A 27,226-nucleotide genomic window follows, 5' to 3' on the forward strand; every position below is an offset into this window, starting at 1 on the left:
GTCCTAGTCATACTAGTCAGTAAAATTGGAACACATAGGTTTGGGAGAATATACCATCATGGATTGAGAATTGGCTAATGGACTTAAAACAAGGAAGTAGGAATAAACAGGATGCTGGGGGAGAATGATATGTAAGATTTCACAGTAAGAAAAATCAATTGGCAGAGAGCTGACTTCAATAGGGCAAGAACAATTCTGGGCAACATTCACAGGAACAAGAGGTTGGTAGGGAGAAACACTAACTGACCTTCAAAGAACAGATGGTTTGGGTACAATTGAGGTATATTCCTCAAATGGGAAGGTAGACAATCAGATCCAGAGTTCTGTGGATAGTAAAAGGAAATAAAGAATAACATTAGAAAAATAAAAGTGTGCTTATGACAGATGTAAGGCAGAAAATACAACTGAAAACCAAGAGAAATACCAAAGGTTTAGATGGGAAGTGAAAAAGCAAATTAGAGGTATCTATGAGAAAAGATGAGCAGTTCATTTAGCAGATTGGGGCAGCACAGTACACAGTGGTTAGCTGCTTCACAGCACCAGGGACTCAGGTTCAATTCCAGCTTCGGCGACTGTCTGTTTTGAGTTTGCATTTACTCCTTGTGTCTGTGCAAGTTTACTCCAGGTAGTCTGGTTTCCTCCCATAGTCCAAAGATGTGCAGTTTAGTTGGATTGGCTATGCTAAATTGCCCTGTAGTGTACAGGTTAGGTGGGCTAACTACAGTAAGTGTGGGGTTACAGGGATAAAGAAACTTCAGACGATCGGTGCAGACCCGATAGGCCGAATGCCTCTATCTGCACTGTAGTGAGTGTACGACTCTATTCTATCCTATTGATAACAAAAATGGAGAATCCCACCATGTCCCATAGGAATATAAAAAGAGTAGTTAGAGGAGGAGTTTGGCTAATTAGAAACGTTGACACTGTTAGGGGTGTGATGACAGAGAAGGAAATCGTGTCACTACAAGTGTTCAAAATTCAAGTAGTAATACTGGATAAACTGTTGGTACTTAAAGCTGACAAAGTACTGGAAGCGGATGAGAAGCATGCAAGGATGAAGGAATTCAGGGTAGAAATTGCAAGGGCACTGGCCATTATTGTCAGTCTTCCCTGGACTTTTGGAGGTGGTACTTTGGAGGAAACTGGAATTGCAATAATTGCAGCCTTGTACAAGAAAGGTGTAAGAATTGTCCTAGCAATTCCAGACCAGCCGGTTTAACTTTGGTACTGGGTAAACGTTTAGAAATAATTATTCGGGATAGAATTTGTAGTCACGAGGAAAAGGTCGGTTGATTCGGAAGAGTCAGCATGAATTTCTAAAGGGGAAATCTGGTTTAACTAACGTGTTGGAGTTGTTTGAAGCAGTAAGAGAAAGACTTGATGTGAGTAATGGTGTTAATGTGATGTGCATGGATTTCCAGAATACTGTCACACCAGGAAACCACCATGTTGGGCCAAGTCCGCCTTTCTCCTCCTTCAGGCAGCCGAGCCTAGCTGTGGACCTGACAGGTTCAGGCTGGAGGAGTCAGCCCAGGACCTGTTCCTCGCTCCCAAAAACCCAACCAGATCAGTTTTTCCAACCATCGACAATGGATTCATGGTCATCATTAGACTCTTAATTCCAGATTCTTTTCTATTGAATTCCAATTCCACCATCTGCCACGGCAGGATTCAAACCCCGGTCCCCAGACCATTATCATCTTTTGGTTAGGTTAGCAGTCTAGCAATAATACCACTAATACCTCAAATGACAAAGGGTGGTGAATATTTGGAGCTTCCCATCCTAGAGGGCTGCAGATGCTTAGCCAGAGTATATTCAAGAAGGAGATTAATAGATTTCTAGCTCAATGTGTGTGCATGCACGCTAGCACAATGTACTCACAGGTACAAAAGCAGCAACTCCAAACATCCATACATGGTGATTGGTTTACAGCATTGATTTCAGTTCTGGAAGTCAATGCAGCGCAAAAATCTTGGGAAGTCAAGGAATCATACACTACAGAACCGGTCCTGCAGCCCACTGGGCCTGTACCAATAAAATTATGCTAAATCAACACAAGTCTCACAGCCTTGAACGTTACGACATTTTACAAGTGATCATCCACATACCCTTTAAAGGTTGTGAGGTTTCGCACTCACCTACTCTCCCAAGCACAAAAACAAATACAGAATTTGCTGGAAAAACTCTGGCAGCACTTGTGGAAAGAAAGCAGAGTTAACATTTCAGCTCCAGTGATTCTTCCTCAGAGCTGGCAGGCAGAATCCTCCCAGACAGGTCATTCTGACCTCCTGCGACCCTCTGGGTGAAACAGTTTTCTCTGAACTCCCCACTAAACCTCCTACGTTTCATCTTAAAAGCGTGACCCTTGTTAAGGGGACCAGCTGCTTTTTATACACACTGCCCTCAGTCTTGTATATCTCTATCAATTATGGCCTAACCAAACTTCTATACGGCTCTAACATGACCTTCCTCCTCTCAATCTATGCCAGGACTGATGAAAGGCAAGTGGCTCGTATGCCCTCTTAATCTGCTCTGCCACCACAGAATTGTGGATAAGCACCTCAAGATACCTCTGCTTGTCTGAGCTTCCTAGGGTCCTGCCAGTGAGTACTTCCTTGTTTTGTTATTTCTTCCAAAGTGCATTATCACACATTATTAGGGTTTAATTGCATTGCCACGGATCTGCTCATCTGACCAAATCAGTGTATATCCTCCTACAAACTAAGGCAAATCTGCGCTTCATCCACAAGCTTACTTATTGCCCCGCCTACATGGTCATGCACTTTTTTTTCAAGATATAGATCATGAACAATACGGAATCCAACACAGAATTCCTGACAAAGCCATGTCGACTATTTCTGATCAAATCTTGCCTCTCTAAATAGAGTTTATTTTCTTCAGAATTTTCTAAAATAGATTTTCTATCATTGATGAGAGACATATTGGTCTATGGTTCAGAGATAGTAGGAACTGCAGATGCTGGAGAATCTGAGATAACAAGGTGTAGAGCTGGATGAACACAGCAGGCCAAGCAGCATCAGAGGAGCAGGAAGGCTGATGTTTCGGGCCTAGCCCCTTCTTCAGAAATGGGGGAGGGGAAGGGGGATCTGAAATAAATAGGGAGAGAGGGGGAGCCGGATAGAAGATGGATAGAGGAGAAGATAGGTGGAGAGGAGACAGACTGGTCAAAGAGGCGGGGATGGAGCCAGTAAAGGTGAGTGTAGGTGGGGAGTTAGGGAGGGGATAGGTCAGTCCAGGGAGGACGGACAGGTCAAGGGGGCGGGATGAGGTTAGTAGCTAGGAGATGGGGGTGGGGCTTGAGGTGGGAGGAGGGGATAGGTGGGAGGAAGGACAGGTTAGGGAGGCGGGGACAAGCTGGGCTGGTTTTGGGATGCGGTAGGGGGAGGGGAGATTTTGAAGCTTGTGAAGTCCACATTGATACCATTGGGCTGCAAGGTTCCCAAGCGAAATATGGATGCTGTTCCTGCAACCTTCGGGTGGCATCGTTGTGGCACTGCAGGAGGCCCAGGATGGACATGTTGTCAGAGGAATGGGAGGGGGAGTTGAAATGGTTCGCGACTGGGAGGTGCAGTTGTTTAGTGCGAACCGAGCGTAGGTGTTCTGCAAAGCGGTCCCCAAACCTCCGCTTGGTTTCCCCGATGTAGAGGAGGCCACAACGGGAACAGCGGATACAGTATACCACATTAGCAGATGTGCAGGTGAACATCTGTTTGATGTGGAAAGTCTTCTTGGGGCCTGGTATGGGGGTGAGGGAGGAGGTGTGAGGTCAGGTGTAGCACTTCCTGCGGTTGCAGGGAAAAGTGCCGGGTGTGGTGGGGCTGGAGGGGAGCGTGGAGCGGACAAGGGAGTCACGGAGAGAGTGGTCCCTCTGGAAAGCAGATAAGGATGGGGAGGGATAAATGTCTTTGGTGGTGGGGTCGGATTGCAGATGGCGGAAGCGTCGGAGGATGATGCGTTGGATCTGGAGGTTGGTGAGGTGGTATGTGAGCATGAGGGGGATTCTGTTTTGGTTGTTATTGCAGGGAGGCGGTGTGAGGGATGAGTTGCGGGAAATGCGGGAGACACGGTCGAGGGCATTCTCGACCATTGAGGGGGGGAAGTTGCGGTCCTTGAAAACCGAGGACATCTGAGATGTTCAGGAATGGAATGCCTCATCCTGGGAGCAGATGCAGCGGAGGCGAAGGAATTGGGAATAGGGGATGGCATTTTTGCAGGAAGGTGGGTGGGACGAGGTGTATTCTAGGTCTATGGTTCCTTGGTTTTATCTCCACCACACTTCCTGAAAATGGAATCACATTAGCTATCCTTCCCTGTGGCCAGAGAGGAATTAAATATTTGGGTCAGGGCAACAGTGATCTCCCCCCACTCATTTCCCACACCAGCCTGGGCTACAGCTGATTTAGACCTGGGGATTTGTCCACTGTAAAGCCCATCAAAACCATCTCAATCCCTATATTGTTATTCCATGATTGCACATAAACAGCATTGGAAATCAAGTGTTAAAATAGATAAGAAAAGCCGCTAGTGTGTATATTGTACAAAAGGTTTCTCAACATTTTATGAGATTACATCTCAATATACCTCTGATGGAGTTGGTCCATCACTCACCTTTCTGCTCTTCACCTGTTCCAGCCAGTAACGCATAGAAAATATGGTAATTTCGTTCCCCAGGGTTCTGCCTGACTACACGGTTCTACAAAACAAAATTAAGTTTCAATATCCTGAATCTTAAACCACAGATGAATAACTAGCATTATTTTGCAAGGAAAATTATATTTAAGACACAAGTGCTTCAACATAAAATATCCTTACCTTTTCTAATAAATCTTTAGATAAAAAATCTGTCAAGGTAAACAATTTATGATACAAGCTCTTGTTGCTCAAGTAGAGCAAAAATAGTTTTCTAATAAATTAAGCATGAAACAGCAGATTTACAGAAATTCAGGAACAAACGGAAAAACATTCCCTTCAGACCAATCTTATGCCTTTAAGTATAAAAAAGTTGGATTCTCAAGTTTCTTCTAATGAGACACATTTTGTTTGGCTGTCCAAAGTAATTTTGAATTGCACGTGGAGTTGCATTTTGATGCCAGTCACTTAAAGGATACAATCTACGATTCTGGCTCCCTGAATATTTCCCTTTTGACAAAAGTTCAGCTTAATGAACTTCCCAAATCGACTGGAGTTGTTGTTATAGACAGTCTTCGCATTGCCAAATGCTTCCAAGATGGGACTGTTGATTCAAAAAAGAGATGTGAATTCAGTGGACTGCAAGTACAGACTGACATCACATAAAACAATTGCAAACAAACCGACTAGGTGTTTGATATTAATCTCAATCTTTTAAAATGATGTTTAAGATTATAACAAAAGTCTAAAGTACCTGTCAAAGTATTTGTGAACAGGTTAATACAATTAGCAAGTATACCATTTGTGAATGCTGAATATAACAATTTTAAGTATTGGTGAAATCCAGAATAAGCATGGCTACAATATAACCAGTGTGAAACATGGCCTGGCTCTATTAGTGTTTATTCTGCAGCTAGCAAAGTGATTTTTTTTTTAAAGAGACCAGCATTTGTAATCCAGTTGCCAGTGTTTATATTAACAGAACATAGAACAGTACAGCATACGACCAGGACCTTTGGTCCACCATGTCTGTGATGACCATAATGCCATTCTAAACTAATCTCATCTTTCCGTTCAAGGTCTGATTCCCTTTATTTCCTGCCCATTCATGCATCTGTCTAAATGCCTCAAAATTTGCAATTGTATCTGCTTCCATCATCTCCTCTGGCAGCATGGCCCAGGAACCCACCAGACTTTGTGCAAAATAAAAAACTTGCCTCACACATCTCCTTTGCACTCTTCCCTCCTCATCTTACACCTATTCTCCTAGTATTTAGCATTTCCAACCTGGGGAAATGGCTATCCACCCTGCCCATGCTTCTCACAATTTTATATAGTTCCATCAGTTCGCCCCTCAGCCTCAGACTCTAGTGAAAACAATCCAAGTTGGTACTTTCAGGGAGCTAGGGACTTGCACCCCTAACAACCTTCCTAAGGATCCTTGTATTTACTGTATACTATCCTCTCGCATTTGACCTCCCAAAATGTATCACTTAATACTTGGCCAGGGGCAGTACAGTGGCTCAGTGGTTAGCACTGCTGTCTCACAGTGCCAGGGATCTGGGTTTGATTCCAGCCTCGGACGACTGTCTGTGTGGAGTCTGCACATTCTCCCTGTGTCTGCGTTGGGTTCCTCCAGGTGCTCCAGTTTCCTCCCATGGTCCAAAGATGTGCAGGTTAAGTGGATTGGCCATGCTAAATTGCCCGTAGTGTCTAGGGTGGGAAATGCAGGATTGGGGTGGGGGTTGGGTCTGGATGGGATTGTGTTTGGAGGGTCGGTGTGGATTCGATGGGCCAAATGGCCTGCATCCACACTGCAGGGATTCTATGATTCTAATAAACTCCATCTGCCATTTCTCTGCCCAAACTTTCCAAATGGTCTATATTGTTCTGTATCCTTCGATAGCCTTCTTCACTATCTACAACTTCATGAACTTGTATGGCATCTGGAAATTTACTAATCGGACCACCTACATTTTCATCCAAATCATTTACAGGTACATATATTATTACAGAGGTCCCAGCTCTGATCCTTGCAAAACACCACTGCTTATTGACCTCCAGTCAGAAAAACAACGCCCAACAACACCCCTCTGTCTTCTATGACCAAGCCAATTTTGTATCCAAAATTGCCAACTCACAGTGGATCTCATGTTACGAGTTTTCTGGATCAGCCTACCATGAACGACTTTGTCAAATGCTTTGATAGTCCATGCAGACAACATCCACTGCCCAACCCTCAATCACTTTCGTGACTTGCTCAAAAAATTCAATCAAGTTTGTGAGACATGACCTCCACTGCATAAAGCCATGCTGACAATCCCTAGTAAGTCCATTTTTCTTCAAGTTCAAGTAAACCCTGTCCTTTAGAATCTTCTGCAATAAGTTGCTTTCTACTGATGTGAAGCTTACCAGCCTGTGATTTCCTGGATTATTCTTGTTCCTTTTTAAACAAATTGACTATTCTCCAGTCGTCTGGGATCTCATCAGGCCGTGGGGACTTATCTACCTTAATGTTTTTCAAGACATTCAACACGTTCTCCTTCTTAATACTGTCATGGTCTTGAATATCAATATACCCCTCCTGAAGCTTACCTGCATCAATCTTCTTCTGCTTGATGCAAAGTATTTGTTAAGTGAGTGGTTCTGAGTGGACTTGCCCTTTCCCTTGCAGCCCTCGTACTCCTAATACATGTATAAAATACTTTAGGATTCTCCTTAATACTACATGCTAAGGACATTTCAGGCTATCCTATAGCTCTCCTAATTTCTTGTTTAAGTTCCTTCCTGCTTCCTTTGTATTTCTCAAGGGCCTTGTTTGACTTTGTTTTCTAAAACTTACGTATGCTTCCTTTTATTTTTTGACCAATCGTTTAATATCTTTTACCATCCAAGATTCCTAAATGTTGCCATCCTCATCTTTTATCCTCACAGGAACATGTTGTTCCTGAACTCTGATCAACTGACCTGTGAAAGACGACAACATGTCAGATGTGGAATTACCCTCAAAGAGCCACCACCCTTTTATATTTATTCATTTTGTGGGATGTGGGCATTGTTGGCTGGCCAGCATTTCTTGCCCATCCCTGGTTGCCCTCGAGAACAGGAACAGGCCCTTCGGCCCTCCAAGCCTGCGCCGATCCAGATCCTCTATCTAAACCTGTCACCTATTTTCCAAGGATCTGTATCCCTCTGCTCCCTGCCCATTCATGTATCTGTCTAGATACATCTTAAATGATGCTATCGTGACCTCCGCTGGCAATGCGTTCCAGGCACCCACCACACTCTGCGTAAAGAACTTTCGACGCATATCTCTCTTAAACATTTCCCCTCTCATCTTGAAATCATGAGCCCTAGTAATTGAGTCCCCCACTCTGAGAAAAAGCTTCTTGCTATCCACCCTGTCTATACCTCTCATGATTTTGTAGACCTCAATCAGGTCCCCCCTCAACCTCTGTCTTTCCAATGTAAATAATCCTAATCTACTCAACGTCTCTTCATCGCTAGCGCCCTCCATACCTGGTAACATCCTGGTGAACCTCCTCTGCACCCTCTCCAAAGCATCCACATCCTTTTGGTAATGTGACGACCAGAACTGTACGCAGTATTCCAAATGTGGTCGAACCAAAATCCTATACAACTGTAACATGACCTGCCAACTCTTGTACTCAATATTCCGTCCGATGAATGAAAGCATGCCGTATGCCTTCTTGACCACTCTATCGACCTGCATTGCCACCTTCAGGGTACAATGGACCTGAACACCCAGATCTCTCTGTGCATCAATTTTTCCCAGGGCTTTTCCATTTACCGTATAGTTCGCTCTTGAATTGGATCTTCCAAAATGCATCACCTCACATTTGCCTGGATTGAACTCCATCTGCCATTTCTCCGCCCAACTCTCCAATCTATCTATATTTTGCTGCATTCTCCGACAGTCCTCTTCACTGTTTGCTACTCCTACTTCACTATCTGAGAAGGTGGTATTGAGTTGCCTTCTTGAACCGCTGCAGTCCACCTGCTGTGGGTTGACCCACAATGTTATCAGGGAGGGAATTCCAGGATATTGACACAGCGAGTGAAGGAACGATGATATATTTCCAAGTCAGTATGGTGAGTGACTTGGAGGAGAAATGAAGGTAGTCGTGTTCCCATCTATCTGCTGCCCTTGTCGTTCTAGATAGAAGTGGTCGTGGGTTTGGAAGGTGCTGTCGGAGATGAATTTCTACAGTGCATCTTGTCAATAGTACACACTGCTGCTACTGAGTGTCGCTGGTGGAGGGAGTGGATGCTTGTGGAATGTAATGCCAATCAAGCGGGCTGCTTTGGCCTGGATGGCATCAAGCTTCTTGAGTGTTGTTGGGGCTACACTTACCCAAGCAAGTGACGAGTATTCCATCACACTCCTGACTTGTGCCTTCTGATGGTGGACAGGTTTTTGGGAGTCAGGAAGTGAGTTACTCACCACAGTATTCCTAGCCTCTGATCTGCTCTTGTAGCCACTGCATTTGTGGTGAGTCCAGTTGAGTTTCTGGCCAACGATAACTCCTAGGATGTTGATAGTGAGGGGATTCAGTGATGGTAACACTATTGAATGTCAAGGGACGATGGTTAGATTGTCTCTTGTTGGTGATAGTCATAGCCTGGCATCTGTTTGGCATAAATGTTACTTGCCACTTGACAGCCCAAGCCCGTATGTTGTCCAGATCTTGTTGCACTTGGACACAGACTGCTTCAGTGTCTGAGGAATTGCGAATTGTGCTGAACATTGTTCGCCGATGATTGCACATTCCCACTTCAGAACTTATGATGGAGGGAAGGTCATTGATGAAGCAGTTGAAGATGGTTGGGCCTGAGGAGCTCCTATAGAGATTTCTCCAGTTCCTGCCTAATACAACTGTAATTAGCCTTTCAGCATTTTCACCCAAAGATCTATTGATAACTACCTTGAAACTTACAGAATTATGATCCCTGTTCCCAAAATGCTCCCCCACTGAAACTTTGATCACCTGGCCAAACTCATTCCCCAAGGTCTAATCCAGCCCGTTCCCTCATTGGACTATCTCCATATTGTTTGAAGAAATCTTCCTGGATGCACTTAAATTCTGCCATGTAAATCACTGGCACTGATTCCCCTTCGATTTTGGGCAAGTTAAAATTACCCACCACAACAACCCTCCTGTTTTTACATCTTTATATGATCTGCATATATATTACTTCCTCCAGCTCCTACTGGCTATTGGGAGGCCTATAGTAATAACCCTATCATGTTGACTGCACCTTTCTTATTCCTAATTTCTACCCATATGGCCTCACTGAGTGAGCCCTCCAAAATGCACAGCCGTGGTATTCTCCTTAATCAGCAATACAACTTTACCCAATCCCCTTTACATCCCTTGGTGAGCTTGCAAGATGGATAAAATACTGGCTCGGTCATAGAAGACAGAGGGAAGCAGTGGAAGGGTGTGTTTCTGAATGGAGGGCTGTGACTAGTGGCGTTCCTCAGGAATCAGTGTTGGGACCTTGCTGTTTGTAATATATATAAATAATTTAGAGGAAAATATAACTGGTCTGGTTAGTAAGTTTGCCAATGACACAAAGTTTGGTGGAATTGCAGATAGCGATAAGGACTGTCAAAGGGTACAGCAGGATATAGATCAGTTGGTGACTTGGACAGAGAGATGGCAGATGGAGTTTAATCCAGAAAAATGTGAGGTAATGCATTTCAGAAGGTCTAATCCAGATGGAAAATATACCGCAAATGGCAGAACCCTTAAGAGTACTGATAGGCAGAGGGATCTGCGTTTACAGGTACACAGATCACTGAAACTGGCAAATCAGGTGGAGAAGGTAGTCAACAAGGCATATGGCATGCTTGCCTTCATCAGCCAAGGCACTGAATTTAAAGAGCGGCAGGTAATGTTGTAGCTTTATAGAACCTTAGTTAGGCCACATCTGGACTATTGTGTTCAATTCTGGTCGCCCCACTACCAGAACGATGTGGTGGCTTTGGAGAGGGTACAGAAAAGATTTATTAGGATGTTGCCTGGTATGAAGGGCTTTAGCTATGAGGAGAGGTTGGAGAAACTTGGGTTATTCTCACTGGAACGACGGAGGTTGAGGGGCAACCAGATAGAAGTGTACAAGATTATGAAGGGTATAGACAGAGTGGGCACAGTCAGAAGCTTTTTCCCAGGGTGGAAAAGTCAGTTACCAGGGGCCATAGTTTTAAGATGCAAGGGGCAAGGTTTAAAAGTGACGTACAAGGCAAGTTTTTTTTACACAGAGGGTGGTGGGTGCCTGGAACTCGCCGCTGGGGAAGGTAGTGACAGCAGATACTATAGTGACATTTAAAGGGCATCTTGACAAATACATGAATAGAATGGAAATAGAGGGATATGGTCCCTGGAAGGGTAGGGGGTTTTAGTTGTGACAGCAGCATGTCGGTGCAGGCTTGGAGAGCCAAACGGCCTGTTCCTGTGCTATAATTTTCTTTGTTCTTTGTTCTATCTCATCTGAAACATTTAAACCTTGGAGCATTGAGCTGCCATTCCTGCCCTTCTCTCAACAAAGTTTCAGTAATGGCTATAACATAGTTGTTCCATTTAGCAATCCTGGCTGTAATCGTAGTCCCACATGCTTATGGATGAAGGTCTCTGTCAAGTAGTAGAATTCCAGATATCAATTTTTGCAGGTCTGTAAAAATCCAAATTTACTGGTGAAAATGTCTAGTTTCAACTCGCCAGAGACCAGTGGACAATAATATTTGCGGTATCAGGATGAAAGATATACTGCAAATCCTACCTCAGATAAAGAATCACCTTCATAGATCTGAAAAATTCACAGGTTTCATTTCTAATCCTTAAGTAAGTGCATTTTGATTGGAGAACGAAAACTACCACCTGTTTTGGTGTTTCTGCGCTCCTAATGAAGGAAATAAATTGAACGAACCTCTTGACCAGTAGCCACTCAGTACCATATTTCCACTGAAAGCAAACCTGCTAGCTTAATTGGTCATGCCTTTCTACATGATAGGATAATGTATTAAAACGCACCATAACACAGTAAGATGTAGGTCTGCCATTCAAATGAATTCACGGCTGATCTGATAATCCTCAAACTTCACTTCCCCGCCTTTTACCCAAAGCCCTTGAATCCCTGACTGATTAAAAATCTCTCTCAGTCTTGAATATAATTCACAACCACAGCATTCTGGAATAAAGAATTCCACAGATTCATTACCCTGAAAGAGGAAAAATTCCTTTTCATCTTTGAAATGGGCAATCCCTTACTGAGATTGTGCACTCTGGTCCTAGATGCTACCGACTGAGGAAACAGTGTCCTTGTGTCTACCCTGCCAAGTCCCTCAGAATCTTTTACATTTCAATAAGATCTCCTCTCATTATTCTAAACCCAATGAGTACAAGGCCAAATCTATTCAATCCCTCTACACCAGAATCAACTGAGTTTTCACTTTAGGAAGAATGCTTTTAGCTCCTGGTACTGCTAAACACATCTAGTATAGAATGGAGTACAAACTAACGTCAACCATAATTCACTTATACAAAGAACAAAGAACAAAGAAAATTACAGCACAGGAACAGGCCCTTCGGCCCTCCAAGCCTGCGCCGATCCAGATCCTCTATCTAAACCTGTCACCTATTTTCCAAGGATCTGTATCGCTCTGCTCCCTACCCATTCATGTATCTGACTAGATACATCTTAAATGACATGATCGTGCCCGCCTCTACTACCTCCGCTGGCAACGCGTTCCAGGCACCCACCACCCTCTGCTTAAAGAACTTTTGACGCATATCTCCCTTAAACTTTTCCCCTCTCATCTTGAAATCGTGACCCCTAGTAATTGAGTCCCCCACTCTGGGGAAAAAGCTTCTTGCTATCCACCCTGTCTAAACCTCTCATGATTTTGTAGACCTCAATCAGGTCCCCCCTCAACCTCCGTCTTTCTAACGTAAATAATCCTAATCTACTCAACCTCTCTTCATAGTTAGCACCCTCCATACCAGGCAACATCCTGGTGAACCTCCTCTGCACCCTCTCCAAAGCATCCACATCCTTTTGTTAATGTGACGACCAGAACTGTACGCGGTATTCCAAATGTGGTCGAACCAAAGTCCTATACAACTGTAACATGACCTGCCAACTCTTGTACTCAATACCCAGTCCAATGAATGAAAGCATGCAGTGTGCCTTCTTGACCACACTATCGACCTGCGTTGCCATCTTCAGGGTACAATGGATCTGAACACCCAGATCTCTCTGTGCATCAATTTTTCCCAGGGCTTTTCCATTTACCGTATAGTTCGCTCTTGAATTGGATCTTCCAAAATGCATCACCTCACATTTGCCTGGATTGAACTCCATCTGCCATTTCTCCGCCCAACTCTCCAATCTATCTTTATTCTGCTGCATTCTCTGACAATCCCCCTCACTATCTGCTACTCTACCAATCTTAGTGTCATCTGCAAACTTGCTCATCAGACCATCTATACCTTCCTCCAGATCATTTATGTATATCACAAACAACAGTGGTCCCAACACGATCCCTGTTGAACACCACTGGTCACAGTTCTCCATTTTGAGAAACTCCCTTCCACTACAACTCTCTGTCTTCTGTTGCCCAGCCAGTTCTCTATCCATCTAGCTAGTACAACCTGGAACCCATGCGACTTCATTTTCTCCATCAGCCTACCATGGGGAACCTTATCAAATGCCTTACTGAAGTCCATGTATATGACATCTACAGCCCTTCCCTCATCTGTCAACTTTGTCACTTCCTCAAAGAATTCTATCAAGTTGGTAAGACATGACCTTCCCTGCACAAAACCATGCTGCCCATCACTAATAAGCCCATTTTCTTCCAAATGTAAATAGATCCTATCCCTCAGTATCTTCTCCAGCAGCTTCCCCACCAGTGACGTCAGGCTCACCGGTCTATAATTTCCTGGATTAGCCTTGCTTCCCTTCTTAAACAATGGGGCCAACATTAGCAATTCTCCAGTCCTCCGGGACCTCACCCGTGCTCAAGGATGCTGCAAAGATATCTCTTAAGGCCCCAGCTATTTCCTCTCTTGCTTCTCTCAGTAACCTGGGATAGATCCCATCTGGACATGGGGACTTGTCCACCCTCATGCCTTTTAGAATACCCAACACTTCCCCCCTCCTTATGCTGACTTGACCTAGAGTAATCAAACATCTAGCCCTAACCTCAACATCTGTCATGTCCCTCTCCTCAGTGAATACCAACGCAAAATACTCATTAAGAATCTCACTCATTTTCTCTGACTCCTCGCATAACTTTATGTGCCAGGAGAAATTTTCCAAACTATACCACTGAAGGGCTCATTTTCTTTTAGTTAATTTTGTGCTTAAGATACAAGGTCTTGTATTTCTAATAGAGCACTTTTCATGTACAATTTCAATAGAGGAATTTGCCCCTCCCTGAAGGTGACAGAAGGGGGAAATGATAGGGTGTTCAATGACTTGGAGACAATAAAGACTGCAGATGCTAGAAGTCAGAGTCGATAAATTGTGGAACTGGAAAAGCACAGCAGGTCAGACTGTATCGGAGGAGCAGGAAAGTCAGTGTTTCGCTTCGAAACCCTTGTGTTAGGCCCAGAAAGAACACAGAACTGCACAGCACAGAAATGGGCCCTATGGCCCACAATGTTATGCCAAAAATGACGCCAAATTAAACTAATCCCTTCTGATGACCCTTGGTCCAAATCCCTCCATTCCTTGCATATTCATGTGCTCATCTAAAAGCCCCTTAAAGCATCCCTATCATATCTGTTTCCACCACAACCCCTGGCAACATGTTCTAGACACCTACCAATCTGTGTAAAAAAAACCAAAAGAACTGCGGATGCTGTAAATCAGGAACAAAAACAAAGTTGCTGGAAAAGCTCAGCAGGTCTGGCAGCACCTGTGCAGGAGAAAACAGAGTTAACGTTTCGGGTCCGATGACCCTTCCTCAGAACTGGGTGTGTGTAAAAAAAAAACTTGCCCCTCACTTCTCCTTTGAACTCTCCCCCCTCACCTTAAAGGCATACCCACTAATATTAGACATTTTAATTCTGAGAAAAAGATTCTGACTGTTAACTCTGTTATAAAACCTCAATTTTTAGTAGTCTATCATGTCTCCCCTCAGCTTCTGCCGCCCCAGTGAAAACAATGTGAGTTTTTCTAGAAATTCATCCTTTTCTCACCACCTTAGCATTTAAGCGCTGAGCAAGAAGATCCACTGGGGACTTTCTTGACTAACAAGCTGTTAAGATTAACACATCGAACTTAGTACCTCACCAATCCCCCGGCAGTCAAGAAAGGTAGCTAGTTTCCTGGCTTGGAAAGCAAGGTGATCTGACTGCAGGGTGGTGTGCTCCAGTTGCCCCTATTGTGATGAATGAGGGTCAAAGGGTGGCCTCCGAAAAGTTATGGTCTTTACAATTGTACAAATTTATGAATTTTTACAATTTATTGAGTGTTGAAAATTTCCCGCAACTTGGTGTTATCCACAAAATGTAGAAATTCCTCCGATAGAGGTCAGCAGTTTTGTGGTGCTGGCTCCCCAAATCTAGCATTCAATCCAGTACCTAAAATTAAAATCGGGGCAGCATGGTGGCTCAGCAGTTAACCCTGGTGCCTCACAGCACCAGGGACCCGGGTTCGGTTCCACCCTAGGGCAACTGTCTGTGTGGAGTTTGCACATTCTCCCTGTGTCTGCGTGGGTTTCCTCCCACAATCCAAAGATCCGTGGGTTATGTGGATTGACCATGCTAAATTTTCCATAGGGATGCATAGGCTAGGTGGATTAGCCATGGGGAATGCAGTGTTACAAGGAAAGGATAGGGGTGTATCTTGTGTGATGCTCTTCACAGGGTCAGACTGGACTTGATGGGCCAAATGGCCTGTTTCCACACTAGGGATTCTATGATGAACCCTCTTTGGGCTGCTTCCACTGCCAGTATCTCTGATTAGATAAGGGGGGGCCAAAACTGTTCACCGCATTCCAGCCCTGGTCCGATTAGTGTCTTGTATAGTTTTGGCAAAATCTTCCTACTTTTTGACTCATTTCAAACTGAATGAAAGGCCAGTCTATTTACCTTACATATTACGTGCTGAACTTGGATTCTAATATTCTGTTATTTATGCACAAGAATTCCCAAATCCCTCCATGCCAGCTTTCTGAAATCTTTCCCTATTTAAATAGTATCCAGCTCTTCTATTCTTCCTGCCAGAGTGCATAATCACACATTTTCCCACATCATATTCCATCTGCCAAGTTTGTGCTCACTCTCTTAACCTGTCAATATCCCTCTGATGACTCTTTGCACCAATCTCACAACTTGCCTTTCCATCTATTTTTGTGTCGTGCACAAACTTAACTGCCATCATCCAAGTTGTTAGTAAAGACCGTAAATAATTGTGGCCCCAGTGATCCTGAAAGCACTCCATTAGTTACAAGCTGCCATCCTGAAAATGTCCCTTTTGTCCCAGCTGTGTCTATTAGTTAGCCAAACCTCTATCCATGCCAAATATAACTCTAGGGTCATAAATCACATGACAACCAGGTTATAGTCCAACAGAGTGATTTAAAAACACGAGCTTTCAGAGCTTCTTCAGGTGTTAGGTGAGAGAGATATTATCCAACACAGAATTTCTAAGTAAAAGATCAAAGGGTCACACCACTGATGAGGATGTATTAAATACACCCAAGATGCTGTTAAATATTTAATCAGTTAGAGGTTTTAATTGATTAATGTGTATATATAAATCCCCGAATTCCTTTCAAGTCTCTTGTCTTGTCAGAGCTAAAGGTTTTATTAGTGTAAAAAAGAGGTGACATTTTAGGTCAGACAAGGCATGTTAGGTGTGAGGCCTTGTTTAGAATCTGTTTGTGTTTTGGTTTGGAGTCAGACTGGTTTTATTTCTAAAGTAGGAATTTATAAAACACCATACTGACTGACTGTCTATAAACTGTGTGCTTTTTGAACAGAACACATTTATCGCCCGAAGGGTGGTGAGAATCTGCCTGCAAGAGTGATACAGACAGAAATCCTCATAACACTTAAGGAGGACTTAAATGTATACTTGCAATTCTAAGGCCTTACAAGGCCAAATGCTGGAGAATAGTTGAGGGGTTGGTTTATTTCCCAATGCAGGCTTGATGGGCTGAAGGGAATTTTTCTTCGCTGTAGACCTCTGTGACTTTGATATGTCAAAGACCTTTTGGAAATCCAAATAAAATGGTCTCCTTTATCTATTCTGCATGTTACTTCCTCAAAGAACTATAACAAATTTATCAGACATGATTTCCCCTTAGTGAGGCCATGACTCTGCTTAATTATATTGTGAATTTCTAAATACTCTGCTATTATATCCTTTGTAAGTAGAATATTTTCCCAATGATAACTGTTAAGCTAACTGGCCCATAGTTACCTGTTTATTCACTCCCTCCCTTTTTGACTAAGGCTTACACTGGCTGAGTTTTCCAGTCTTGAGACTTCTCCAGAATCTCAGGATTCTTGGAAGAATTAACCAGTCTATCCACTATCTCTGTGCCTACTTCCTTTAAAATTCTAGGGGCCAAATTCCCTAGATCCAAAGCACTCAGTAGCCTTTAGCCCTATGAGTTTCCTTAGTACTTTTTCTCCATCGATAACGTCATTTATTTCCGACTCCCTCTTGGGACTCTTGGTGATTTAGTATTTTTGGAATGCTATTAGTATCTTCTGCCATGAATATTGCTGTGCACCTGTCTGCCATTTCCTGTTCTCATTATTTCTTCAGTTTTGTTCTCCAAGGAACCTATTTTCACATTGGCCTTTCTTCTCCTTTTTATACATTTAAAGAAACTCTTACTGTCTGGTTTTAGAATACTTGCATGTTTGCTCTCTTCGTTATCATAGAATCATAGAACCCCTACAGTGTGGAAACAGGCCGTTCGGCCAAACAAGTTCTCACCACCCCTTTGAACAGCATCCCACCCAGGCCCATTCCCCTACCCCTAAATTTCCCATGCCTAACCCACCTAACCTAAACATCCCTGGGCACTATGGGCAATTTAATACAGCCCATCCACCTACCCTGCACATCTTTTGGCTGTGGGAGGAAACCGGAGCACCAGGAGGAAACCCACGCAGACGGAGGGAGAATGCACAAACTCCACAAGGACAGTCACCCGAGGCTGGAATCGAACCCGAGTCACTGGCACTATGAGGCAGCAATGCTAACCACTGAGCCACCGCGCCAGAGTCTCATGCAAGGTAAGGATTAACACTCCTTGCGTCTGGAGCCTTAGACCACTCGGCCATCCTTACAAGCTGCCCTTTTTTAAACATCCCATGCAGACCCACCCCCACAACTCCACATTTACCGCTGACTCACCCACTCACCCCCAAACACTATGAGGCAATTTAGCCAATCCACCTAACCTGCACATCGTTGAACTGTGGGAAGGATACTAGAACACTCAGAGGAGAATGCTCACAAACAGTCACTTGAAGCTGGAATCAAACCTGGGGCCCTGGCGCTGTACGGCTATAGTGCTAACCACTTAGCCACCCCTATGCTGTTATCTTCTGTTAGCTTTGATAACATAGAACATACAACAGTACAGCACAGTACAGGCCCTTCGGCCCACGATGTCGCACCAACCTATTATCCTACTAAGATCAAACTACCCTGCATACCCAACATTTTACTTTTATCCATGTGCCTATCCAAGAGTCGCTTAAAAGTCTCTAAGATATCTGACTCCACTACCACTGCCGGCAGCGCATTCCACGTGCCCACCACTCTCTGTGTGAAGAGCCTACCTCTGACATCTCCCCTGTACCTTCCTCCAATCACCTTAAAATTATGTCCCCTCGTAATAGTCGTTTCCGCCCTGGGAAAAAGTCTCTGACTATCCACTCTATCTATGCCTCTCATCATTTTGTAAACCTCTATCAAGTCACCTCTCAGCCTTCTTCGCTCCAATGAAAAAAGCCCTAGCTCCCTCAACCTTTCCTCATAAGACCTGCCCTCCAGTCCAGCCAGCATCCTGGTAAACCTCGCAGCTCTTAAACTCAATTCCCCTGCCAATGCAAGCCAACACACCATACGCCTTCTTTACAACCCTATCAACTTGGGTAGCAACTTTGAGCGATCTATGAACATGGACCCCAAGATCCCTCTGTTCCTCCACACTGCTGAGAATCCTGCCATTAACCCTATATTCTGCATTCAAATTCACCCTTCCAAAATGAATCACTTCACACTATTCCGGGTAACATCCCCAAGAACTTACACTTGTTGACACCTTCCATAATCTGCTGGTTTATCATTAATTTTTGCTGCATTTTAAGTTTTCTTCTTTCAATTTGATACTACCTTAGACTTCCTTACTTGACTATAATCAGTTAACTCCTTCCTGGAGTTCCCCAGGAATGAATCTTTGCTATGAGTCATAAACTATTTTCTTATGTCTGTCATTGCTCCTTAACTGTCATTGCTGCTAGATCATTTCCCAGTCCACTTCAACTAACTCAGTACTCATCTGCATGATTGCCATAATTTAAGTTTAGCACTGCTGTTTCTAACCTAAGTTTTTCACTCTCAAATGAATGCTAAAATTCTACCATGTTATGGTCACTATTCGTTAGGGGATCTTTTACTCTGAAATAACTTATTAAACCTGCTTCATTACACACTACCAGATCCAAAATAGCTTTATTACAATAAAGGTTCTGCTTTTTCTTTTAGGTCCCAAGTGCTCAAATTGTTTCAGCAGTTCTTCTTTCTGGTTCTATCAGCGTTAGCATGAACAAGGATAATGATAACTCGATCTCCCCCATCACACATGAAATTTCCTTTCCAGCCCCAAGATGCCCTTCACCCTAGCACTAAGCAGGCAACATAGCCATTGGAACTCTCATTATATTATCCCCTACCACTGCTTCATTCCAAATTCCTCCCCACAATTAAATGGCTCCCTCTATCATGGTGACATGGTCAGTTCACTCATTCTCCTGCTGTCCTCTCCACACAGCTTGTAGGACAACTGCTGGACAGTTGCATCATCACAGCCTCCGGAGAACTGTTCCTCAAGTCTCCACACCAGCCTGACCTAGAAATGCACCATCCTGTCCTGGATCACAGACCACGTTTAAATTGCTTAAAGGGGTGTGAGCACCTCCTGCAGCAAATTATCCAGGTAACCCTCACCCTCCCTGATGCAATGTTATGCCATAGGCTCAGACTCCAGTTTCTGAACTGAGATCCAAACTTGCTCAAGCTTCACACACATGCTACAAATGTGTTCACTGGGGATCATCTTGGTTTCCAACATCTCCTACATGCTGCAGCTGCAAATATCAGCTCCCATGTCCAACATATTTTATTTAAGCTATGAATTAAAATCACTAATGTCCTTTCTCTTTCCACTTGAGGGATTCCCACTCTGAACTTGTTATACTATTATTCTTTCTCTTTAAAAGACATTATTTCAGTATAGAATTGATACTATTGAGCAAAGTACCAGAAAGATCCTGGAAAGTGACTTCTGAAGAGGAAGGAGTAAAAGGTATTTGGAGAATTAAGGGTTAGGTACAGAACACAAAATTAATAGACTCAATATTATTAGACTCAATATGTTTGGGCAGCATGGTGGCTCAGTGGTTAGCACTGTTGCTTCACAGCACCAGGGACCCAGGTTCAATTCCAGCCTCAGGCGACTGTCTGTGTGGAGTTTGCACATTCTCCCTGCGTCTGCGTGGGTTTCCTCCAGGTGCTCCAGTTTCCTCCCACAGTCCAAAGATGTGCAGGTTAGGTGGACTGGCCATGCTAAATTGCCCGTAGTGTTCAGGGATGTGTAGATTAGATGGATTATAGGTGTATGGGTCTGGGTGGGATGCTCCAAGGGTCAGTGTGGACTTGTTGGGCCGAAGGGCCTGTTTCCACACTGTAGGGATTCTATGATCTAATATAACAATCTCTACATCTGAGCAATTGGTCCTGCTTGGTTGAGGAAAAAGCTTTATAAAAAGTACATTAGGAGTTGTTAAAAAAACATGTATCAAAATATTATAGCACAAACAAATTAAGTGACATTAGGATTTCCAAACTCTCAATGAAACCTTGATTGCATAAACAAATTAACAGCAATTGCGCATTCACCACCTTACCTGCTTTCCAAAATAGCCTGCTCCACATAAGAGACATTTTCCTTTGTTGTTACATCAAGAGAATATTGGCTCATTGCTGATAAATACTTCAAGATATGTTTTGTGCTTTCTGTTTTTCCAGCACCACTTTCTCCACTACAACAAAAACCAACATTAGGATTAACACTAATAACACAATAGCAATGCCCATCATATTTTGTAGTGTTAAACAAATTTGTAACAACCATTCAGGAGGGTTTCTTGACACAGTATGTAAACAGTCCAACCAGGAAAGGTTGAACTGAACCCAGTTTGGCAAAATGAGCCTGGTCAGGTGAGTGAAGTTTCAGTGGGGGAGCATTTTTGGAGTAGTGGCCATAATACCGTGAGCTTTAAGATACTCATGAATAGGGATAATAGCAGCCCTCGGTGAAGGTATTAAAATGGGGGAAGGTGAACTACAACAAATATTAGGCAGGAACTGGAGAATTTTGATTAGAGGCAGCCAGTTAAGGGTAAATCCACATCAGACATGTGGGAGTATTTCAAACAGTAGGTGTTAAGAGTTCAGGAGCGGCACGTTCCTGCGAGAATGAAGGAAAGAAATGGCAAGTTACATGAACCTAGGATGTCCAGGGATGTTATGACCTTGGTCAAAAAGAAAAAAGAAGCATGCATTTAGTCTAGGAGGATGGGAACTGACGAAGCCCTTGAAGTATAAGGAAAGTAGGAAAGGACTCAAACAAAGAATTAGAAGGGCAAAAACGGGTCATGAAAAGTTGTTAGCAAACAGGATTGAGGAGAATCCCAAGGCTTTTTATACTTCGATAAGTGTTAAATTTCTAAGCCAAACTGCTGTTAAAAAAGGAGGTGGTACTGGGCATCTTAAAAAATATTAAGGTAGATAGGCCCCCAGGTCCTGATGGACCTATCCCAGAATACTGAGGGAGGCAAGACAACAAATTGCTGGAGCATTGACGGACATCTTTGTATCCTTGCTGGCCACAGGTGAGGCCCCAGAAGATTGCAGAATAGCCAATGTTGTCCTATTGTTTAAGAAGGGTAGCAGAGATAATCCTGGAAATTACAGGCCTGTGAGCCTCACTTCGGTGATAGGAAAATTATTGGAAAAGATTCCCAGGGACAAGATCAATACGCATTTAGAAGCAAATGGATTTATTAGCAATAAAGAGCATGGTTTTGTGCAGGGGAGGTCATGCCTCACTAACTTGATTGAGTTTTTTTTTGAGGTGGTGACAAAGATAATTGATGAGGGAAAGGCAGTTGATGTTGTCTACGTGGACTTCAGTAAAGCCTTTGACAAGGTCCCTCATGGCAGACTTGTACAAAAGGTGAAGTTACATGGTATCATGGATGAGCTGGCAAGATGAATACAGAAGTGGCTTAGTCATAGGAGACATAGGGTAGCAGTGCAAAGTTGCTTTTCGAAATGGAGGGTTGTGACTACTGGCGTTCCACAGGGATCAGTCCTGTGACTTCTGCTGTTTGTGGCCTACATAAATAACTTGGAGGGAAATGTGGCTGGTCTAATTAGTAAGTTAGCGTACAATACAAAGATTATGGAATTGCAGATAGTGAGGAGGATGGTCAGAGGATACAGCAGAATATAGATCAGTTGGAGGGATCAGCAGAAAAATGGCAGATGGAGTTTAATCTGGATAAATGAGGTGATGCATTTTGGAAGGTCAAGTACAGGTAGGAATTATACAGTAAAGTGCAGAACCATTAGGAGTATTGATATGCAGAGAATCTGGGTGTGCAGGTCCACAGATCACTGAAGGTGGCGGCACAGGTAGATAACATTATAATAAAGGTCTATGGCATGCTTGCCTTCATTGGAAGGGGCATTGTCTATTCTTATACTCAAGTTATGCTGCAGCTTTATAGAACCTTAGTTAGGCCACACTTGGAATATTGCGTGCAGTTCTGGTCACTACACTACCTGAAGGATGTGGATGCTTTGGAGAGGTCACAGAAAAGGTTTGCCAGGACGTTGCCTGACATGGTGCATTTTAGCTACAAAAAGGTCAGATACATTGGGTTTGTTTTCACTGGAAAACAAGAGGTTGAGGGGCGACCTGATAGAAGTTTAAAAGACTGTGAATGGCATGGATAGAGTGGAAAATATGAGGCTTTTTTCTAGGATCAATTACTGGGGAACAAAAATTCAAGATATGGGGTTTGGGGTGGGGGGGCGCATTAAAAAGAGATGTACGAGGCATGTTTTTCCATACAAAGTGGGTGCCAGGAAGGCACTGCCAGACGTGGAAGCAGACACAACAGCAACATTCAAGAATCACCTGGATAAATACATGAATAGGAAGGGAACAGAGGGATACAGACCCTGTAAGTGAGGACAGTTTTACTATGGAAGGGCAAAATGTGTCAGCACAGTCTTGGAGGGCCATTCTATCCATTCACTCCCAAAGTCATGAAACTATTCATAGCCCCAATACCCGGCTTCCAAAATTCTTCTTTACGCCAACTCCAATTAAGTCAGAATCCCATTCCTTGCATCTTAACCCTCAGAAAATCCTATCTGACAAGACATCTTAGAGTTTAGGGTCTGAGTAATTGAGGCCAATGATTAGATTGTGTATAGTAGAAGATAATTAAGTTTAAGTGGAAAATGATGATTCAGTCAGGAGAGCAGTGAAGTAATCATCCACTGAATCCCTACAGTGTGGAAACAGGCCCTTCGGCCCAACAAGTCCACACCGACCCTCAGAGAACTCCACCCAGACACATCCCCCTATAACCCACCTAATCTACACATCCCTGAACACTATGGGCAATTTAGCATGGCCGGTCTACCTAGCCTGCACATCTTTGGACTGTGGGAGCACCAGCGCACCCGGAGGAAACCCACGCAGATACGGGGAGAATGTGCAAACCCCACACAGACAGTTGCCTGAGGGTGGAATTGAATCCGAGTCGCTGGTGCTGTGAGGTACCAGTGCTAACCACTGAGCCACTGTGCCGCGAGGTTATGCTACAGTTCTATAAAATCCTGGTTAGACCACACTTGGAATATTGTGTTTAGTTCTGGTTGCCTTATTTAAGGAAGGATGTGGAAGCTTTAGAGATGGTGCAGAGGAGATTTACCAGGATGCTGCCTGGACTGGAGGGCAGGTCTTATGAGGAAAGGTTGAGGGGGCTAGGGCTTTTCTCATTGGAGCGAAGAAGGATGAGAGGTGACTTGATAGAGGTGTACAAGATGATGAGAGGCATAGATAGAGTGGATAGCCAGAGACTTTTTCCCAGGGTGGAAATGATTTTTACAAGGGGGCATAATTTTAAGGTGATTGGAGGAAGGTATAGGGGTGACGTCAGAGGTAGGTTCTTCACACAGAGAGCGGTGGGCGCGTGGAATGCGCTGCCAACAGTGGTAGTGGAGTCAGATACATTACATACATTTAAACGACTCTTGGATAGGCACATGGATGATAATATAACGTAGGATATGCAGGGTAGTTTGATCTTAGTAGGATAATAGGTCAGCACAACATGTAATCAGGTCCCAAAACAGCTGGAATATGTTTTTGAAGTGTATTCCAGTAGATAAGAGTTACCTGCTCTGCTGTAAATTGAAGAATGTCGCTGGAAAGGCTTAAAGTCAGCTCACAGATGAGCGAGGGCAGGATAGGTCACTCAACAGGAGGAGGAGAACGTTTAGCATCAAGAGCAGGGGAGCTTCTTTCAGCAACTCCTAAACATCTGATGCCAAATCCTTCAAGTGATATTGAGCACCTGACAAAGCAGAATCTTCCACCACTTGCCCTTGCTCACAAGGAAACCCAAAATAGTTTTGTATTTAATGCTCCCTGCATTGAAACCCCCTGCCCATCCAACTGTTGAATAACAGCAACAATGCTATCAGGCACTTAAAAAGTTATTATTGCACAGTTAGGATGCTGGCAGAAGCAGGAAAGCTATCCACAAGCCTTCCAACCCAGATTTAATTGGAGCAGAGGTTGAACTTCTACGCAGTACAACCTGGCAACTTTGCTGCTGATTAAAAACTTCCTTGCCTCCAGCTCATCTTGGAGAGGGTGTTAAATTCCAGTGTGGTTTGGAACTCAGCTGTGATAATGAAATCTCCAGTGGGGACTACATTACAATCTTTGAAGTACTAGCACAGAATAGATAGCTAGATTGAATTAACAGAAGAAGTCTTTTAAAGCAGCTCAAACAGATTGTCACTTGTTCCAACTTCAATAGCAGGACTGATGTCTTAACTTTGAATCAAAGAATAATGCACAAAGTCCAAATTACACAGCAAAATCTTAATCTCAATCTAGTTTACTTGGGCATTAGGTTGTGACCTGCCACATTTCCCATGCTTGTAAAACTAAATGGAGATGACAATTTCGGAATTCCAATTCCAATGCCCTTTCTTCTCTTCACATGAACTAGGAATGCCATGGATCCAGTCCAACTGCTTTCATCTTCCCAATATTTAATAAGAAGAAACTTCTGCCCAACCAGTATTGAGTGCCAGACAAGCAGTCTGATCATTTTGAGCATGTATTAGTGGATTCCACTTCTTTGTTCATTACAGCTCAATCACAAGTGCTTGCTGCCCCAGTCCAAAAGGAATCTTAGAAGTTCTGAAGTTAATTAATTTCCAGGTCAATAAATTTCATTGCAACACAAAATTATGCGATGGCTACTTTCCTCTATCCTATTCTGAATGAACTACCACTGGGTTTTAAATCATACAATTGTAGCCAGACACACTGCTCATCACATCAACTGAGTGGAATTTGAAAGCAGACAATTTGTTTGAAAACGTTTCCTTTAATTCAGAGAGCATATATATCATAATTCATGAAAGATGTCCCCTGTTTTCTGATCTTTTAATAAATCTGATATTTTCAAGCAACCAGCTATTCTAGAATAAAGAATCCTTGTTCAGAGTCTCGCTTGATTGCTTTTGTGTGCAAAAATATTTATTAGCTACTCTTATTTTAAAAAAAAATCTTTAATATACAAAAAATAACTTGGTTGAACAGCTAGGTCAAGTTTTAGAGGCATGCTTGTTGCAGGAATTGGTATAAAATTAAAGTATCCACAGTACAGATCAATGAAATTGCACCAAGCAGTAGTTATAAATCTCAACCTTTCAAAATTACATTACGTCCATAGAGCTAATTAGCCTTTTTCATACCCACCACACCCAATAGTAATTTTCAAGTACTGTAATGTACAAAAGGTGCATCTCAAATTTGCAAGGTTATACATTTTTATCATTTACAGATTAACAAATAACTTTCCCTTGGATAGTTAATGTACTTTCATTTTTCCAGCACACAAGGAAAAATACAGTATTAAGATTTTCGGTGATGTTAACATTTGAGGATTGGAGATTAACATTAGAGGAATCACGATAACAAGCGCATCAGATGAGAAACAACAATCTGCAAATGTTGGGCCTGATTTTTAAATGCTGGTTGCTTCCTTCTGACCTAAAGAATGGGCAGACAGAACATCAATTGAAAAATCCACATTGGAGAGGCCACCTTTTATTGTCCCATTGGCATTTTGACTAGTTCCTCTATTTGTATCTACTTTTTGTGCTGAGCAAGCCAATAATATTTATAAATTTTATTATATTATAGTTCCAAGAGTTGTTAGATAGTAATAGTGAAGTTAGTGCAACTGAGGATTCTGGCTGGGATTCTGTGACAAATTAAGTCTTGGCTCCTTTCTTTGAAAAAAGAAACTGAAGCAGAAATGTCAGTGAAATCCAAGTCTGTGGTTTGTACCTGTTGTCGTCGATAATTGGGTGGCTTAGTAGAACTGCCAACTCTGGCTGGTCATCACGTGACCTTCTACTTTTAACTGTCCTTTCTCCAAACATCTGTCAATCATCATAGAACACTGCCTTTGTTGCTTAAAAAGAAACACTCTGGTTCACTAACGTGCTTCCAGGAAAGAAACCTGCTTATTAAATTTGGTCTAATCTAGTTGTTATCCTAGTCCTGTATTACTTGGCTGAAATTTAGTGCCTTAGAATGATCATAGAATCATAGAATCCCTAGAGTGTGGAAACAGGCCCTTCGGCCCAACAAGTCCACACCAAATCTCAGGCCATGCAGACTCATCCCCCTATAACCCACCTAATCTAGGGCAATTTAGCATGGCCAATTCACCTAACCTGCACATCTTTGGACTGTGGGAGGAAACCAGAGCACCCGGAGGAAATCCACGCAGACATGGGGAGATAACAAGGTGTACAGCTGGATGAACACAGCAGGCCAAGCAGCATCATAGGAGCAGGAAGGCTGACGTTTCCGGCCTAGACCCTTCATCATTTCTGAAACTGCCCGAAACGACAACCTTCCTGCTCCTATGATGCTGCTTGGCCTGCTGTGTTCATCCAGCT

General features: G+C 43.2%; 1 protein-coding gene across 1 annotated transcript in view; it reads right to left on the reverse strand.

Annotated features, from left to right (window-relative positions):
* Positions 1-27,226, reverse strand: part of LOC109929826 (unconventional myosin-X-like) — a 420,890-nt gene that overhangs the window by 297,638 nt on the left and 96,026 nt on the right. The window contains exons 5-8 of the mRNA XM_048608752.1: positions 20,839-20,973; positions 5,131-5,255; positions 4,835-4,848; positions 4,631-4,715 (exon numbers count right to left, since the gene is read on the reverse strand). Coding sequence (XP_048464709.1) covers positions 4,631-4,715; positions 4,835-4,848; positions 5,131-5,255; positions 20,839-20,973 — 359 coding nt within the window. The remainder of the gene's footprint in view (positions 1-4,630; positions 4,716-4,834; positions 4,849-5,130; positions 5,256-20,838; positions 20,974-27,226) is intronic.

The sequence above is a fragment of the Rhincodon typus genome, chromosome 2 (genome assembly GCF_021869965.1).
Source record: "Rhincodon typus isolate 14 chromosome 2, sRhiTyp1.1, whole genome shotgun sequence".
In the NCBI taxonomy this organism is placed as follows: domain Eukaryota; kingdom Metazoa; phylum Chordata; class Chondrichthyes; order Orectolobiformes; family Rhincodontidae; genus Rhincodon; species Rhincodon typus.